At 42.2% G+C, this 18,606-nt stretch overlaps 1 protein-coding gene across 2 annotated transcripts in view; it reads left to right on the top strand.

The window, feature by feature from the left end:
• Positions 1-18,606, top strand: part of PLCB1 (phospholipase C beta 1) — a 331,455-nt gene that overhangs the window by 194,032 nt on the left and 118,817 nt on the right. For both annotated transcript variants that reach the window (XM_057382807.1, XM_057382818.1), the window contains exons 4-9: positions 2,094-2,234; positions 7,681-7,760; positions 10,223-10,276; positions 10,822-10,897; positions 15,909-16,009; positions 17,359-17,525. In XM_057382807.1, coding sequence (XP_057238790.1) covers positions 2,094-2,234; positions 7,681-7,760; positions 10,223-10,276; positions 10,822-10,897; positions 15,909-16,009; positions 17,359-17,525 — 619 coding nt within the window. The remainder of the gene's footprint in view (positions 1-2,093; positions 2,235-7,680; positions 7,761-10,222; positions 10,277-10,821; positions 10,898-15,908; positions 16,010-17,358; positions 17,526-18,606) is intronic.

An 18,606-nucleotide genomic window follows, 5' to 3' on the forward strand; every position in this document is an offset into this window, starting at 1 on the left:
AGACAATCCCGTTCTGTCTGAGCCCAGAAAGAATGATGCTGTTCCCAGACAGGCCCTTGAGCAGGGCATTTATCTGTCTGATTTGGGGTTGGAAACAGGAGAGGGTAAAAAGGAGATGGATTCTCATCTGCCAGAGACCTAAAACAAAGCTTTGTARCATCGAGCCTGTAAATAAAAGACAAAGTAACCCATCTGGTAATACACCATGACTGACTTAGCCAYTGCAGGGCATTTCTCTAGCTCTTCTCCCCAATCTAAATGATACCATTTCTTTGTCTTTCTCCTTTGAATCCTCATCTCTGAAACATAGCTACTATTTTTGTATCCCTCTCCTGTTTTTCTCCCCTGTGAAAGCCTGTGATTAACTTGTTTACCCACGAAACCATCTTTGTCTCGGAGCACAATGGTGTTCACAATTTACAGAGCCCTTAAATAGGATTATTCTGTCTGTTTTCCTGCAACACTTGCCATCATACCCAGTATTTAAAGAGATTCAGCATTTATGATAGACAGCCTCGTACTTTCTTTCCAGTTTATACCTCATCCTCCAAAAATGCTTTCCTAAACCTGGTGAAGTGTCTGGTGAACACRCACAGAGCTCTGCTGCCTCCTAGAAGATGTGATACCAATCAGGAGATGCCCTTTAGATTGATGTCTTATTGGTACAAGATTTCCTGCAAGATCCATGAAAAGTGGTCCTTTTTGTCATCTTAACCTTGTTGTATTGAATTTCATTTGTATCAGTTGGTGGAAATTCAGATACTTATTCAAAAAGTTATTGAATATGAAGAGTACTATAAACACTGAATATATGCAATGGGGGGAGAAGGTTCATGGGAGAGTGAAATTTAAACTGCAGTAGATTTATTGTGTCAGTTTTGAAATAATTTGATTTCTGCACAGAATCTGTCATCCCACAGGGATTCTATTTGCTGGCCATTTTTTAGTTTTTGTAGAAGACTGAAAAGTCTTTCCTTTTGGGAAATCTGAGCTTTCACATGAGACGAGCCCTTTTCAAAGGATTAAATCTGGTCACGCAGGGCAGCTTTTCATCTGTCTTTATAAACTTCACCATGAGGCCAYGGACCAAGCAGTTTTCTTAGTTTAAAACACACTTGAGTGCATTTCTTGGAAATGGTACAGCCTAAYAGAAATGAGGAGAGTCACCAAATAACCTGAGGTTTTTACTCACACACTTAGATTGCCAATGAAGCTCAATTTCAGGCTWTTAATAGCTGATAAAAATCATTGAATGTACCTTTTCTTCACAGAAATGTTAGGCAGTCATTGCTCTATCAAGGCTGGAACAAGGTGCCCACAGGAGTGGCTGAGTCACCATCCCTGGAGGGGTTTAACAGATCTGTGGATGTGAAATTTGGGGACAGGGGTTAGTGGWGGGTTTGGCAGTGCTGGRGGAGCAGTTGGACTCGATGYTATTAAAGGTCTTTTCTTACTTAAATGATTSCGTGATTCTGTATTGGATAAAAAAAWKGGGRAAAAAGGCTAGAAATTAAATCTAAATGGAATCTATCTAATAATTTAAATAATGCATGACCTTTTGAACATGAAGAAGAAAAAGGAGGGCAGCACTAAAATTCCATTATTCATTTCATAATGTTTAAGAAAGTTAATTCCAGAAGTCTTCTTCTTAGTTACTTATGAAAAACTTAAGTTTTCCATTTCAGTTTTACCTAAAATCCATTAAAATCACAGGGAACCTCTCTGCTGAGGCCAGTAGCCTTTGGACAAATTGTGTTGTTCTCACAAGCAACACAGTTTGTGTTTGCTTAATTTCTGAGGCAAAATAACCAAAAATAGGAATGTGTAGCCATCAGCTGGACAGCTCTGAGTCTATACAACACCGATGCAGAGCTCAAAGGCTTTGAAGGATTTACAGCAGTGATTTTCTTTTTATTCTGAGTAAATAAGTATTTTAATGAGTCRTTAAGCAGCTCAGAACCTAGTGCCATCATGTTTAAAATGTTCAAAATAACACAAGTTTTAAAAATGGAAATATTTGCAATTTTGTCACCTGTTTTAATATAAGTATTTGTAAAAGGTTTTCAATTATTTCATCATTATTTCACCTGCAGGATCCGAAGCTGCGCGAGCTGCTGGATGCTGGGAACGCAGGAGGTCGGCTGGAAAATCGGATGATCACYGTTGTGTATGGCCCAGACCTGGTCAATATATCCTACTTGAACTTGGTGGCATTCCAAGATGATATAGCAAAGGTAAAACACGTTCATTTGTTGTATCAAATTCATGTTTTGGAAGTAATGTTTCAAGGTATGGATAAATGAGTTGAAAGTGGGAATTACTACGAAGTGAACTGCAGTTGCATTCTGAATCTGTGCCACTCAAGAAGAAATGTGCAATCATTTTTTGTTTTGTTTTGTTTTTTCAAGGGGTTTATTCAGCAAGATTTATGCCCCTGATAAGTGTGCTTACGTTCGGAAGGTTGCTTGTAAAGCCCAAATAATCCCTGTGAAAATTGCAGCACACCCAAATTTTGGCTCAGGTACGAGTTGTGCCACTGTGGCTCTCCAAACACACATCAGTGTATTTCAGTAGTGGCATCACATTTTGCCTGCTGATAGCCCTTGATAAGAACTGTGTGATCAACATCAAAGTGTTTTTTCCATGCAGGTCCAYCAGTTCCCTTTTTTCTGTCCAGCACGTGACATAAAGCAATGATGTGTACCAATACAGCTGATACTGGTACCTGTTTTGAGGTTGGGTTTTTCCCTCCTTTTTCCATTTTCTCTGCAATTCAATTCTGTTTAATGAAGTGGGAGTTCTTTGCTTTATCTATTTCAAACAGACATTCCAAAGCTTCTCCTCTTTCTACTTCTACTCACATGGATACACTGTGATCCCAGCCTCCGGGTATCCATGCACAGAGCATTTTCCTATGAGCATTTTTACATCCTGGAGTTCACTAGATTGTGCTAAAAAGAGATTCTCTGCAGCCTGCTGTGATTTAACAACAGCAGGGAGTTATTTTGTCACCTCACAGGCACCAAGGATTGTTCAAAAAGGTCATAGGATAAAAGCCTTCATTAGGAGGGGACATTTTTGCTTGCCAAATTTCTGTTTCTGCTCATCTTCTTTAACCAATTGGTCAGCTTGGCAAAAACAGGATTTCCAATTTTTCTTTGGCACGGAAGATTATAAACAAAAAGAGTTTGTGGTGGTCCATGAACAGCTGAGAGGGAAGTGTTGTCCTCAGCCTTGAAAATGCACAGCTCTACACTTRCAGGGGTGGGTAAGAAACCTTAATGCTGTAGAAATGAAAGTGATTGAAACAACTCTCCAGGAAAAAAAAAGGAGCTGTGTTTATCATGGAAAACGAAAAGGTATACTAAAGCTTTACCAGCAGAAATTGTTATCCCTTATCAAGGAGTAGGGAAAATCACCCAAATCARAAGTTTATGTCCTTTTTTTTCACTTTCCTGTCTAGCCAGTATTCAATGAGCCATAATCTATTTGCCAAAACAGCACTGAAATGGGTATTTTAGGGCTATTTTCTGTTTGATAATGGAACCTTAAAATACAGTGGATGAAACCACATTTTGTAAAAGCTTTGCTGCTCTAARTCTTGAGTAACTCCTGCCATCTTAAGCAACTAGGAATCTGAGTCTTCTTTTTTGTTTGTAAATGCAATAGAGCAAATAAATTAATATTTGATCAGTTGTGCACTATGGCCCGGAGATGCAATTTTGAAGGCATTGCAGATTAGCTGTGCTTGCTTTGAGGTCATGTTAAATATCCGGATGGTGGGAATAAAAACAGTTTTGATCACTGTTGAACACATCTAAAAATTCCTCCCTTTTTAACCTGTTTTCCAACTTTATGTGAAGCAGAACACAGAATCTGGTCTTTATTGTCTCCGAGCCCCATGCAGTGACTYAGAGAAGCTGTAATAAATAAGCACATCAGGCACAAATCATCCCTTCAGGGAGCTCTGGGAAGGAATGTCAGTACAAGATGTTTTCAATGCCACACTTGCAAATTTTGACCCTTCTGATGTTTCAGGGAAAGCAAGTGCCAATAGAAATCTCCCCCACCTTTCCTTTTCAGTGCATGAATATTTTTTGCTTAACCCTTCGTTTATGGTTCTTTATTTTTAAAGTTGTGTGGCAAATGTTGACCAGACCTCCTTTAAGGAGGAAGGCAAAGTAAATGGTAATGGTGTTAATGAGACAGCTAAAATTGTTCAATTGTAGGGGTTTCTCCCTTTTTAGGGGGCTGCCTTTTCTGCTACAAGCTCTGTTTGTCACATCCACTGGCCAAGTCACAGGAAAATTAGGAAAATGCAAGTTTTGTGATATTGAGCTTGCCTCAGGTGCACTAAATAGCAATGTCAGCGTGCTGGTTTATGTCTATTCCCCCAGGAGGAAGGAACTCATGTTTAAAGCACATTAATGATGAGCTGAAGGGCTCCTGGTTTGTTCAGAGAACACAATTTGAAATCCCTTAGGTATTGGTCTAAAGGGCAGGCAGGAGATGTGTCCTGATGGTGAGGAGGAGCAGCACTGGGAGAGCGCTTGTTGTTTTCATTCAGGAGGGTTTGTCCTGGCAGGGATTTCTTTGTGAGCATCCACAGAGTGCTGGGGAAGCAACAGACGTTTATTCTCAAACTATTCTGAGCAAATGCTCGTTTTCTCTGCCCCCGTTCCCACCATGAAGAAGTCCAGCCTATCACCCTCTGTCTGCTGTGTAGTCATTCATTCTCTTCCCAAATCCAGTAGCTTTAACATGAACATCTCATTTTTCCCAGCTCTTTCCTCTCGCTCCCTTTCATGTGCCTCCCATGCCAGTTCTCTTCTTTCTGCACTGCCAATCCTGGCCATGCAGGCCCCTGTCCAGAGMCCAAGGAAATCCATTTCTCCTCAGTTTGATGAGCTTTGGGTAAAATGCATCACAAAGAGCTGATGAATTCCTCCATAAGTAAAATGATGTCAGCAGAGATGATTCACAAGTCACCCTATGCTATGCTTTCAAACATACATCTTTATTTTTCTCACTTCCCCAGTATATGTAAGAGCTTGATCAAAAGAAAAAATGCTAAAGCAAGCCATATCAATTCGCATCCATTTAATATGCGTTTTTTTAGCAAAATTCTTAAAATGTAGAATTTCAGCAGCTTTCTTAACCTCAAAAAAAAAAAAAAAAAAAAAAAAAAAAAAAAAAAAAAAGTGCAAGGAACATTGCTTTCACCCAGGATCAGTCCTGATTTGAGGAAGTGTTTTCAAGGCTCTGTGCTGTTTTTTCTTATGAAAAAGGTCTCATCTCTCCTGTTGCTCTGTATGGTATCCTGATGCATGCTTGGTGTGAGCTCATCAGAGTCAGTCCCAAGCATCTCTTTATTTCTTCAGCTCTGTTGTTGCCTCTCCTCCAAGGGTTCAGATCAGTGGCTGGAAAGATGATGAGATCCATGGCAGATCTGCAGATCTTGGCTTTTTGGCTGTGGCTCTGGGGTGGCTGGAATGGAGACCCTAAAATGGGAGAGACAATGAGCAAGTGTTGCTTGTGACCTGGTTGGAAATGGCTCAGCCTGCAGGTAGCCCTCTGAATATTTGGCAAGAGCGATGGGATTGCTTTGGAGAGGCAGGAAAAGCCAGCAAAGGAACAAAATGGAACAAATGGCAAGGCTGCTTATATAAATAATGTGTGTGACAAGCACATAATAAGTGAGTTCCCATTACATTCCTGTCAACAAGCATTCAGACAAAGGAAAGGAAGAGCTGAGGGGGTGGGATACTCTTGAAGTGCCCTTCTTCTGTTYTATACAAAATATTTCAGCTTTAAGCCCGGCAGAAGCAGCAGATGAAAGCAGTCTATCAAGATCTGTTAAAAGCCAGTGTATTTTCRATCTCTGAATAATATTTGGTGTTGTTGTTAATCTCTGCAGCCGTTAGTGTCACAGGGAGACATTTGAGCAGCTATTATTAGTGCCTAAACAAAGCAGTGTTTACAAGATGAGCCTATTTTGAGCCTGGAAAAATGAGTTGCCAAGAAGAAAAACAGATGCTGCACTTAATACGCTCCCTGTTCCAAGAGTCACAGCAAAGCAGTTGTGTTGCTGACGAACCCGACCGCTCCTCCTMTGCTTTCTCACACCCCTGCTTTTTTCAAATGAAACCTAAGAGGAAAAACAATTAAAGAAGAAAAATTGAAGTGGTCATGAGAAGGTGAAGGGGAGGACTATCTCAGCAGTGCAGATTTGCCTCCAGAACAGTGTGTGTCTGAGAGAAGAAGTTTCTCTTCCAGAAACAACAGCCACAGGAGATAGGTTACCTCAGCTGCTTTGGGGTGAGGTATTAAATGGGATGGACTTCAGGATCTGAGAGCTGGAGGATATCAGAGGCCACTAAGRCACTGGGCATACTGGGCAGCCTTACCTATTTCTTGCTGGGAGCAGCGGTGCGAGACCAGTTTCAGGAACAAGATCTAATGACTTGAGGGAGAAAACCTTAGCACATAAAAAAGATGGAAAAAACCCTCAGCCTCTAAACCTCTCTCAAATGAATCATGTGATCATGTGTAAACATGAGGCTGTTTAGGTAAAATAAGCTAATAATCCCCAAAGTGACATAGGAATGTTTGTTTTATTGGAAGTCAATGATACTTCCCATCCTTATCATTTTTTGTCAGAATGGAATCCTTTTTTTTTTTTTTAATTTAAAATTTTTCCTCATGAAAAAGAAAAGCCAAGGAGAAGGGAATACTTCCCAAAGAGTGTGCATCTGAGAGGCTGCGTGACAGTGGGAWTTTCAAATTTGAACTGTTATGAAAGGAAACATAATTTTAGTTTGAAACAGAACTCAGAAAGCTTTGTCAWCTAAAACAAATCACATTGTTTGCAAAGGCATTGCTTTTTTTTTGTCCCTTTCTTTAATTGGGTGAAATGAAGCCAATCCAAAAACCACAGTTGTGATTAAAAAGGTTTGCAATTAAAGGTTATGAATAAACACCAAGTTAGAAAGGAAAAATACGCTGAGGTTGTCAGTGAAAAGCTGCAGGAGAGACCTGGAAGAGAKGAGAGCAGGACCAACTCTGAGATTCTAAACTTCATTTTATAATCGTGGATCAGCCATGCTGGGAGCCCAGGAAAGATCAGGGATGCAAGGGAAGGACATGAGCAGTGTSGAGCAAMCTGGTCTAGGGGAGGTGTCCCTGCCCATGGCAGGGGATTGGATCYGGATGCTCTTGGATGTCCCTTCCAACCCAAACCATTCCATGATTCTATAGCATTTCTTCCCTTCATGGTGGCAATAAGGAAAAGTCATTTAGTGAGGGATAGGACGCAGTGTAAGGATGTGCAGTCAGGGGTGAAAGAGCTATTTAGACTTGTTGCATCCTCCTTGTCCACCAGAGTAATTTAAATGTATTCCTATATATTTCTGCTGGCTGGGTTTTTTTTTAGCCTTGCTTCTTATGTCGGCTGGTAAGATCTTGGATGGAGTCAGGACTTGTATTTGTAACAGTCTTCATTTTTTTTGCAGCATGAAAAAATCAGGTCTCACAGATGAGGAGGGAAGCTGTAATTGGAAAAATCAAATTCAGGCTTTAATTAGGCACGCTTTTTTTGAAAGCATAATTTTCAAAAATATTTTGCATTGTGTCAGTAAACATCTCAACTGAGCCTCATTTATTCACTTTTTCTCTTCACAGGAATGGTCGGATGAAGTGTTCAGTTTGGCAACAAATTTGTTGGCACAGAACATGTCAAGGGATGCGTTTCTGGAAAAAGCGTAAGTGGCCCTCGCATGTCACGCTGTGGGTGTTGCTGCCCTCTCTGCGTCATTTTCCTCCTTGCTTCTTACTCACCTTGTCATCTATTGTTTCTGCTYGGGTGMCTCCTCRCKTCTGTAAACACAGGTCCTCATTCTTATGGTTTTAAAAAGCCTGTTATCTAGAAGYCRTTTAAACAAAAATCCTATTCGGGTTCTCCTTGAAAACTACTAAATCATTGCGGAAAATAACAAAATCAAATGCTCCCTGCCCCTTGTATGGTTGTGGCTTCAGCTGTAGGCTGAAGGTCTCCATTTAAAAGGAAASAATATTCTGGACTGACTTCCTTCTGGTTCGTTTTCCTTGTTGTCTTTTGTTGATAACAAAAAAAAAGAAGGAACGCCAGAAATCCCTTTTTTCTCAGTCTGACCTCTGGTTTTCTTGTGATCCAGAGAGAGGCTGGGATTTGTTCATCTGGATTGCTTGGCAGGGTGGGCAGATTCTGAATTGCTTTCAATGAAGTAGAAAAGTTTATGAGAATGTTTGGGGTGAAATGCACACCTGAAAGGGAAGACAGCTAAACCTGATGTTAGCAATTCTCAACTGATGAGAAGGGCTGGGTAGTTTTGTGTAAATTATCGCTCTGAGAACAATGTGGCAAAGCCTGACAGAAACTGATGGTAGTAAAGTGGGAGTCCAAAAGAGGGGATGCACTTTCCCCAGCCTATGAGTTAGCTGCTTAAAGCCAGCTCCCCCAAACACCTTTTCCTGCTCACTGAGYTCAGAGGCTCAGTCCAGCTAAATCCTAAACTGGGTCTGAGATTCCTAAAACTTGCTTTCATCCAAAAAGCAGGTTAACCCACCCTTTTCCTGGACTTTCTGAGGCTGTGAAGGRCTAATTTCATCAGATGCACCCACAATTAGTTAACATGTTCCAAACTGCTTAACTTYAATCCCATGTACTCCTTCATAGGGGCCTGTTCTGGGAAGGAGGGATGTGCACGTGTGGGTGTGCATTTCCTCCTCAGAGTGTTTGTTGTGGTGCAGCTGCAGTCACAAAAATTCCCGAGGAAACTCTTCTGAAGGCTGGATATTGCTGGAACTCCAGCTTTGTGTCTGATAATGGTGTGTTAGGACAGCAGTGATGTATTGGTCAAACAAAATCCCAAATGGATGGGAACATTAAACATTTCCTCTTGGCTCTGCTGGCAGTGGGGAATGTGCTCRCTGGAGCAGGTGACTTCCTTCAGCTCTGTAGGCTGGAGATGAGTTTGAGATTGGTTTGGTTCTACAACTTCCTCACATCTGAAATCCCCAGGTGGCCTCAGGGCTCTGCTGGCAGTTCTGTAGTGGGGAGAGTTGTGGCTGTACCTGCTGGGCCTTTCCCTAGCCACTCCAGAGGAGAAATGTGCCATCACACAGCACAGCAGAGCCAGCCTGGTTTGGAGCTGCTCTTTGGCAGCTTCTCAAGCCATTTAATTAAAGATGCAGTCACTGGACACACTGCGTAGATTCAGTAGCAGGCAAGCATCATGGCATCCTTGTGTCTTTTTCCACTGATTAATAAATCACTTGGAAAATCGTAAGGTTTTCYAGGTCCTCTGCACAGATGCCAAATCAGTCACTTAAGAATTCTATGGCTTTGAAGATTAAATTATTTCCCCATTATAATTGTTGTACTAAGCAAAAGGTTGGTTGGAGTCCTATCAGAACCCTTCGGCTGAAATAGGAAACCAAATTGTATTAGAGCAGAATGAAGGGGTTTTTTTCATGACATTCAGCTCCTTGGAGCATTGGAAGTGAAATAATAAACAGCTTGAGAAGCTTTTCCCCATCTTCTGTTTTTTCTAGCTTCCTTGGCTGTAGAGGAAAACACTGAATGTGACTAAAATATAGTCAAAGTTTTAAAAAATTAGAAGGCAATATAAAAGTACAAAAGAAACTTTTTTTTTTAATAACTGTTACGTTTTAATCTAACTCAGTGCTGGGAGATGTGTTTGGGGACACAGTAGCACAAAAGACTTCCGTTTCCAGAAGATGCACATGGGAGTCAAGGATTTGTGAAAATGTTCTTATCCCAGTTATCCTAGTTTTAGCACGCACTTTGCCTTTGAAGTGGTTGCTAATGGCATATTCTGTTGGGAAGGAAAGGGAAGTTTATTAGAACCATGCAATTTCTTCTCCTTTTGGCAGACCAGTGCGTTAAGTGAAAAATTGGGGTTTTTAACTGGAAAAAAGAATCCTCTTCAATATTTAAGCATTGCCACCAGATCGTGATACTGTAGAACTCCTTTACAGTTATCTCAGGACAGACAGCACAAGGTTTTTACTCAGCAATGATATCCCAGCAGGTTTTCATACTGGGAGAAAGAGCTGAGTGAAACATGCCACATGATCAGAGCACTAGCCCTGAGCTAGAAATTTGGTGGAGAGGTGCTTGAAAATGGTGTAAAAGTAAAGCAGGATGCTTTTCTCTCCACAGCTACACAAAACTCAAGCTGCAGGTGACTCCAGAGGGGCGCATTCCTCTGAAGAAGTAAGTGCTGTTCCCCTTCCTCACCGTGTGGTGTGTGCTGACTTTGGGGTGTGAATATCTATTTGGGATGAGCATGGGGCCCCTGTGTCTGGAAGAATAATTTTAATATCTGTTTCTAACACATATCGTGGGAAAGAGTGGCCAGTGATACTTGGGATGTCTCTGTTCAAATGCCCTTTGGGCACAGACATTCCGCTTCTCTGCCCTGGTTTGTKCTGCTTGTGAAAATAAAGAATAAAACCCATAATTTCTTTATATCAGGGACATATTGTGGAGATAAACAGATTCAAATTGCATGTCACTGGGGGRAATGTGAGGAGAGCAGTAAGAGCTGAAATAAATGTCTGCTGYAATAGGGGCTGGTGTGGGATAGAGTTAAAACTGTGAGCAGTGTTAAGCTCCCCATTATTACTTAACAGCCAGCAAATGGCAATAAATAGCTAAAGGTGGAATAGGCTGATAAGAGAAATTCACTTTTTGAGTCACACGGGGCCATCAAGATGTGTCTTTAAGCTACATCCCTGTGTTTTGTCCTCATTTTGCAGCATATACCGCTTGTTCTCCTCCGACAGAAAACGGGTAGAGACCGCGTTAGAAGCCTGTAATCTTCCCTCTTCCAGGGTGAGCATCTGCACTTATTCAGATCAGCATTGCTTGGATTTGGTGCTGTTTCCCTTCTCTTGGGTTTGCTCAAGGCTGATCCTGTCATGCTTTGGCTTTTCCTCACACAAGTTCCTGATACTGATCTGAGTACCTTTGATTTGAAGCCGTGTAGGGAGCAGGAGCACCTGGAAAAGGCTGAATGGATTCAAAGAAAGGACAGAGTTTGTGTGACCTGTCCTGGAGGAATCCTGTGAGGGCATTTTAAGAATAGGTGACCTGCACAGTTTCCAAGGCATGATCACAGAGCAGTGTCAGCCCAAGGCGTAGCTAATGGTGTCATCTATAGCTGGAGCGAAGTGACAGGCTAAACCACCATGGCTTGTCCAAAAGGTACATGAAATAAATGTTGAAGTGCTTTGGTGTGGAAGCTGTTAACACTGTGGGGATGCAGCCATTGTATCCTGCCAATCCAGGAGCTTTCCTCAGCTCAGAGCATTTCYAGGATGGTACCTAGCTCTCAAGAAGGGCTTTTTTTCAGAATGAATGACCCCTRGAGTCACAGAATGGCTAAGGCTGGGAAAGATCACAGTGRGACATCTGGTCCCACCTCCCTGCTSAAGCTGGCTCTTCTTTCCCAGTGGAGATTCTCCTCCAAGAAGCTTCTTGCAGGATAATTCCCACATTTAGGGGTCCAAGAGCTGAGGCAAAACCATTCTATAGCAGAGCAGAGCCTGCATCTCCTGATCCCTTGYTCTTGTAGACAACTCTGTGCTGTTTGCTCTTGGTGTTTGCTTCCCCAGTGGTTTCACAGAGCCCATTCCTGRCACTCCAGAAGAACAATGGTCCAAAATCTTCATCAGCCAAACCTCAGGCACCCCTTACAGTGAGATCTTCCCTCATAGGTGTGGGTGCTTAATTCCATAAAATGCCAGGRAATGTCAGCAAAGTGGGTATAAAATATTATAATGGCCTTATCTAAAGTAATATTGTGAGGTTAGAGTCATGGAGAGATTAATTTTAAAGATGAGTTTTCATTTAATTGATAGCAAACAAGACAAGGTGTGCAAAAAAATCTCTGAGGCGCTGCTTTTTTGAAGCAGCTGATTTATTTCTTCTGTTTACTACATGTCTCTGAAAAGAAAATTTAAATATCAWTTGTGTCTTTGGAAGAAACTGCAGCCTTTTTCTGCTATTTATCTAAGTAGAGCCAGTTTTACATACACACTGCTGGATGCTTGTTGCTGGGATACCATCTTGAAAATTATTCAGAGTGTAAAGTAGATCCTTTCTTTGGTTGGGACAAAAGAGAAATGTGCTGCATGCACCAAAGAAAACTGTGTTGGTCATCTCTGAAAAATATTGTTGAAGAGCAAAACCGAATCTCACGGAGCTAATGGAATAAAAGAAAAGCAGAACTTCAACTGCAGCTCTTTTCCTCCGTGTTCATGTTTATTTGCACAAGTGAAATTCGTAGCTGCAGCTTGCAGCTTTTCTGCCCYCTTGTAGTGCAGAACAAATGGTGTTCCCATAAAGCCTTGGAAGAGCAGAGGACTCCAGCAGTGTGCAAGACATGGATATCAGGGTGTCTTGCTCAGCAAGATGACACCAAAGTATCCAGGGAATTCACAGAGGTCTCTCGTGGACATTGACAGCTTAGRCTCTTTGGCTWTTCGTATTCATGCCTCATGAAGWTCACTGTAAATATTTGCTGAGCTTSCACACCTCTCATTGCTCTGGGAAGATAAGGAGCTCACTGGCCATGAGTTTCACACCGTGTTTTGCTGCAGCTCTTGGAAYTTAGGAATGAATCTTCAGTTCTGGCACAGTTCCTCTGCTGCCTTTTGCGGTGACCTGAGCCCGGGGGCCAGGGGAGAGTGTCCCTGTGTGGGCTTTTCTGTGACAGGACCAATATCCCCATTCATCAGCCCTGCTCTCCATGGAATTCCCTGTGTGTGTTTGCCAGAGACCTTGTGGGACAACGTGCTGGCACTGCATTTAGTACAAGAGGAAGAAGAATTCTCATTGCCTGGGTAATTGTTTTCATCCTGAGGAGTAGACCACAGACGATCATTGCAACTGCTGAAAAGAAGTCCTTTATTTCACATTTAAGGACCTTAATAAAGGATGGATTCTCTGCAGAGCTGAGCACTCCAGCCCTGACTCAGCCGAGCAGCAGAGCATGACCACAGTGGGATGAGCCATGGACTTTAAGTAAAGCACTTTTTCAAAGCATGGCTTTATTAATTTCTCTCTTTCTGGGTCAGAACTGGCCTGTGTARAGTCTTACAGGACCAAGCCCTGTGTAATCTGATTTTTGGAACAGTCATCATCCAGCAGATCTGAAAGCAAAGGAATCTTTAATGAATGTTTAAACAAAGTTTTGAAATACCTCAGTGAATTTCTGAGTTTGGCATCTCATTCCCCTATGATTTTTTTTTGTAAATCTTGTCTACTTTTTGGGAAAGGGGTTGCTTTTTATTATTGTTGGATATTTTTGTTTGCTTTGGTTAAAGGTACCTTAAATAGAATGTGAAGAGCTGAATTTTAGCTGTCCTTTTGGCTGTGAAGGCTTGTTTTTGCCTTCCAGTTAATGTTGAGGTTCACAGTGAAGCACCAGTGAGCTTGACTGTTAAAATAAAATAACCAGCTCTTGAGTCCAGTCAGTGCAAATAATCTGAATTAGCTCTTGTGTTGCCAAATATGTAACAGACTGGGTACAGATGTTAGGAAAGCAGGCAGGTTACCAGGCAAATCACAAATCAACAGTGCTTGAAATGAGTAGAGAGTCTTAATGAAGGAATAAAATTGAAGCTGCAAAACGAGGGATGCTCTCATGTGGYGCACAAGGTTTGTGCTGCGTTCATTGGTCTCAAAAAAAGAGAGGAGCCCAGAAGGTGTGTGGGTGGTTCCTCTGAAATGGGGATGGCTCAGACCAGGCTGAGTAAGGGGGCAGTRTATTTTAATCCCTTTGGGCAGACAGGCTTTTGGAAGCCAAATATAGTTGGCTGAGGTTGTGCCTGAGGTGGCTTTCAAYTCCCATCCAGACACTTGTGGTTTGTAGCCCACTGATCATTGTTACTGGTAGGAAATACTTGTCAAAAAGTTCTGCATATTTACAYCTGAAGGCTTGTGTTGGTTATTCTCTTGGGAGTGGGTGTTTGGAGATACAGGGAGGCAAACTGAGGTCTGTTAATTGGATCTGAGGTGCAAATCAAAGCCTGGATCTCAGGTCATTGGAAGAGAGCCACATTTGTGCAGCTGAGCACCTTCAAGTCCCCTGTAAAGARGAAAATAGTAGGTTGATGGGGGACTATGGTTCTGTAGTAATTAGAGAATCATTAAAAAGCCCTTAGGACAAGCCTGGCTGAGGAGCAGTGCCCTGCTGGACAGGAGTTACAAGCAGAGGAGCAGGGGAGGGTGGGCTGCCAGCTCTAATGRGAAAATTCCCAAGCTTTGAGAATCCCAACCTTTAGGAAAGCACAGGTATTAGCACTGAGAGCACCACAGCTYGAATTTATCAGTGTTGTGAAAGGAGCTATTTCCATGCTCTGCCTTCAGCTTCCCACCTTCTCCATCCACCCTTGCACTGGATTYAGCAGCTGTGCCACTGGTGAGCTGCCTGGCTCAGGGAGTGATCCTGTGTAAAATACACAGGGAGATTTTGGCTGGTGAGTTTTGAACCAGTTCACYCTGCAGCCACTCTCAGTCTGCCCCAAAAAAATAAAACACCAGGGTCTGATGGCTGGTGACCTTAGAAAGCTGGAGGCTGGAGATGGTTACTCAGGCAGAGCAGGGGAACAGCCCAGTTTAGTCAGTCTGCTCTTGTGGACAGAATCGCAGAACAAAACCCTCTCGAGCCTTGGAGGGTTTCACAGATGAAAGGAGACAAAGCGACGCCGGTGGTATCATTTATTTATTGTAACCTAAAGCAGGAAAAATATAGAAAAGTTTYCTTCTGTGTGACAAAGGCTTGAACGGATGCTTCCGGTTCCCTTGGCAACGGCGTTAAACAGGCAGGATAAATACAAGCACTGATTGTCCCAGCAGCAGCAGCTCGCTTCCGAGACAACCGGCTTCCAACAGCCCTCCAAGCTCTGTGCCCAACTTACAATTTTCCACCTCTAGTTCATCATATTTTGGAGCATGGAGAGGCCTCCTGGGGRCCCGTGGTGCTCGCAGATACCACATGTCATAGCTTTGGGTGAAGTGCTCTCAAACTTCATGCAAAGCCTAGTAAATACCTCCAGTAATTAGATTTTTTTCAGAGAAAAATGTAGTGAGGATGATTAAATTGTCATCTAGAAGTTGGATAAARTTTAAATTGCTGTAAATTTTAGAAAACATCAGGGGAAAAAAAAAAGTGGCATCTCTTCTGCAGGAGAGCATTTTTATCAGTTCCTGTAAAAGAATTCTGATTGCCAAACGTGTTACACTGAGTTTTTAGGACCAAGATGTGTGGAAAAGCTGTGCTGCTTGAGTCTTGCCCAGAATTGTGGCATCTTGAACATGTACCTTCAGGAAGGAAAAGGCAAAATTGCTGTTGCTGTGAGTGAACACGTGTATTAGTRATGGCACAGTGACCCAGTTTGTTCCCTAGTTGTGTGAAAGCTCTGGAAARATGAGTGACATCCTCATCCTCTGTGACGCTGCTGTTCTGCTCACCCAAAAAACACCGGCTCAGCACCACTGGGGGTGAGCTCAGAGGCTTCAGCAGGACTGATCCACTATTTATGCTGTAGGGGAGGGGGTTAGCTGGGGACATGTCCCTTTGTCCTCCTTCACAGGTGCTCAGAGAATGAGATAACTGTGCCTCATGGAAGCTGATACATGTGTTTGTACGGTTGTTTTTAAAAGATGTGCTCTTTAAGCTRCTCTGTGATTCAGGGGCATTTATAATCCTGCAGAATCTGAGCTCCTCTGGGTTGCAGGAAGGAAMTCAAAAGCAGCCAAAAAGTGAGTGATCTGTTTGCAAAGAACATATAAAAGTGCTCTATCTCTCTCTCACTGGTGTTTTCTCCCCATTTCACAGAACGATTCAATCCCTCAAGATGACTTCACGCCAGAAGTGTACAGAGTGTTCTTAAACAACCTCTGCCCTCGGCCTGAGATCGACCACATCTTTTCCGAGTTGTAAGGAAAGACACTCATTGGTTTATTTATTTATTTTCCCCATTCACTGATTTTCTGAGCTGGGCATGGCAAAGTAGGCTATTTATACTATAGCAGCATGCAGTGCTTGCCAGTAACAGATTTAAATGTCAAGCAGGGATGTTTTTTACTCTTGGATCAAGGGTTYCTTCTCTCCCAGGCTTTCACCTCCACTTCTGATGGCTTGAGTTTTAAAGGAATTTGYTCCTAGAGGAGCAGAACTGCCAGGTCTTGTTTTTCTGTATTGATCAGGATAGTTTAGGTTTCCAAGAAAGTAAAGAAAGAAGAGTAATAAGCAATAACAGCACGGAATAGGTGTGAGAATATGTATAATCACCCCCAAAAGCTTAATTAGGACTTGCAAAAAAAAGCAGTAACTTTTAGGATTTGTGTATTATGAATTCACACTGTGAAATTAAATTAGCAGCCAGCTACAACTGATTTCATRCATTCAGTTATGAGCTCTGCATCTCCTGGTGCTTCTACCCCTTGCAGCAATTTGTGTACTTCCAGTTTCTGCAGAGCCTGATCAATGGAGTCAGAGCATGAAGCAGTATGAGAGGAAAGCCATTTCCAAAATACACCCCACAACCACCAAAGCAATTGGTGAATGTATTTCAGCAACATGGCCATGCTGACATTGCCCTTTTGGCACTGTTGTCTCTAAGGTCAGGGTGGCAGAGGAGCCCTGTCCCAGTTTGCTCCCACTGCACCCAGCACAGGCTTTCCATTGCTCCCTGGCAGAKCAGAACTAGGCCAGTCCCAAGTGCTGTAGACAGCCCTGAGCTCGTCACCTGGCTCCAATCCTTCCTGCATCTCCATCTGGGCACAACTTGTCCCCAAACTCTGCTCCTTTTGCTCACTCTCTAAATAGGCATCTCTTGGCTTGCTTTGCAGAGCACCTCACAGCTTTAGAAGCTTTATAAAAAAAGATCCACATGAATAAATAGAATAATGAATTCAGGGCTGCTGTTACTCAGCAGTGAACCCAAATAGTTGGGCCAGGAATGCCAGCAGAGTGTTTGTGGCAAGCTCGGGATTGAATTCCACGGCTGTTTTCTCTTTTACTCTTTTAAATAGCATGATTCCAAGAATTCAGAGGAATGAAAGGCTTTTAACACTGCTCCAAGTCCTCCCATTGATGAAYATTGTCAAAGATCTTCCTCCTAGATGTGTGATGAAGAATCTTTGGCAAAATAAATTAGTCCAGAGACACAGTGGAGCAATGTTTTTGAATTTTGTTTCCATTTCTCTGGGAAGTTTCAGACATGGAACAGGATTTCAGGGAAGTGCATTGAAATGACTTTGCTGTTGCTTTAATTTCTCTCCAGCGGTGCCAAGAGCAAACCRTACCTTACCGTGGATCAGATGATGGACTTCATAAATTTGAAGCAACGGGATCCACGATTAAATGAGATCCTTTATCCACCACTCAAACAAGAGCAAGTTCAAGTGCTGATTGAGAAGTAYGAACCCAACAGCAACCTAGCAAAGAAAGGTCAGTGGATTTCACATGCTTGCTGTACTCAGCTCCTGATTTGAAACTCAAGTAACTCCGTTATCCTACATGCTGAAGCAGAGTTTGGTTCAAAATCAAATTAATTTCCCAGCTGTCTGCTTTTTGCATCCTACAGGCCTGTGAGACATTGTGTGGTGCATTTTTAAATGTGTTTGGTTGATAYCAGGTCAGGAAGCATGGGGCTGGTTTCTGTATTTGCTTTTCAGAGTGTGTGATTGACAGAATAGTTGCTCTGGTATGTGACCCTCAGCAGAAGTCRTCACCAGTGACTGCTCACCAGCATCTAAAATGTAAAATTGAAAGAAAAAATCAGGGACAATGGAAATAAGAGCATGACAATTCTGTCATTTARTAATAGAATTAAGTGGATCCCTCTGCTTTTGGATAAAGTGGCGTACAAAGTAAGATGTAAGATCAACTCAGTATATTTCATGCTACAATCACATAAAATTCCCTTTCTAACATCTCAAGTGTTGTCAGGACTTAGCTGGGCATTTTGCCAAAACCAGTGAAATAACTCCTGCACAAATCTCTGCAGATTTTTGCTACCACCACAAGTCTTAAAATAGCATTCAATTTTGTGTCTGCATCCTGTTTTATTCCAGTCCGCATATCCTAATGATTAGCCCAGCTTTTAATGTGTTTRCACCTTAGAAATTTTAGGGGCATGGCAGTATCCTGCAAAACAGGTCTAATATGAAAAAAGTTGTTTTGTCCAGAGATTTGGGATCAAAAAAGAGCCAAAAATCCAGAGATTAACTGAAGGCATTTCCACAGCTCTCTCTGAAAGCCATGTCTCCTCAACGTCTTCCTGAAGGAAATCGATGTCACRGCCAATGCTGTCTCTCAAACAGTTCTAATTTTTCTCTGAAGGCTGATTTTTCTATCCCAATCAAACCAAGTGTTTCCAGAGGTTTTGCTGGAGGGTTAAATCCTGTTGCTTTGCCATATTCATGCAAACTGTCTTTTGACGTCAGTAGGAGCAGTACCTTGAGTGAATGGAAATGCATTGTACCCTTCTTTCTCATCTGTGCAAATATTAGAGCAGTGCTCTSTGCTT

Source organism: Malurus melanocephalus, unplaced genomic scaffold, assembly GCF_030028575.1.
Source record: "Malurus melanocephalus ecotype Western Australia unplaced genomic scaffold, MMel_1.1 scaffold_13, whole genome shotgun sequence".
In the NCBI taxonomy this organism is placed as follows: Eukaryota; Metazoa; Chordata; class Aves; order Passeriformes; family Maluridae; genus Malurus; species Malurus melanocephalus.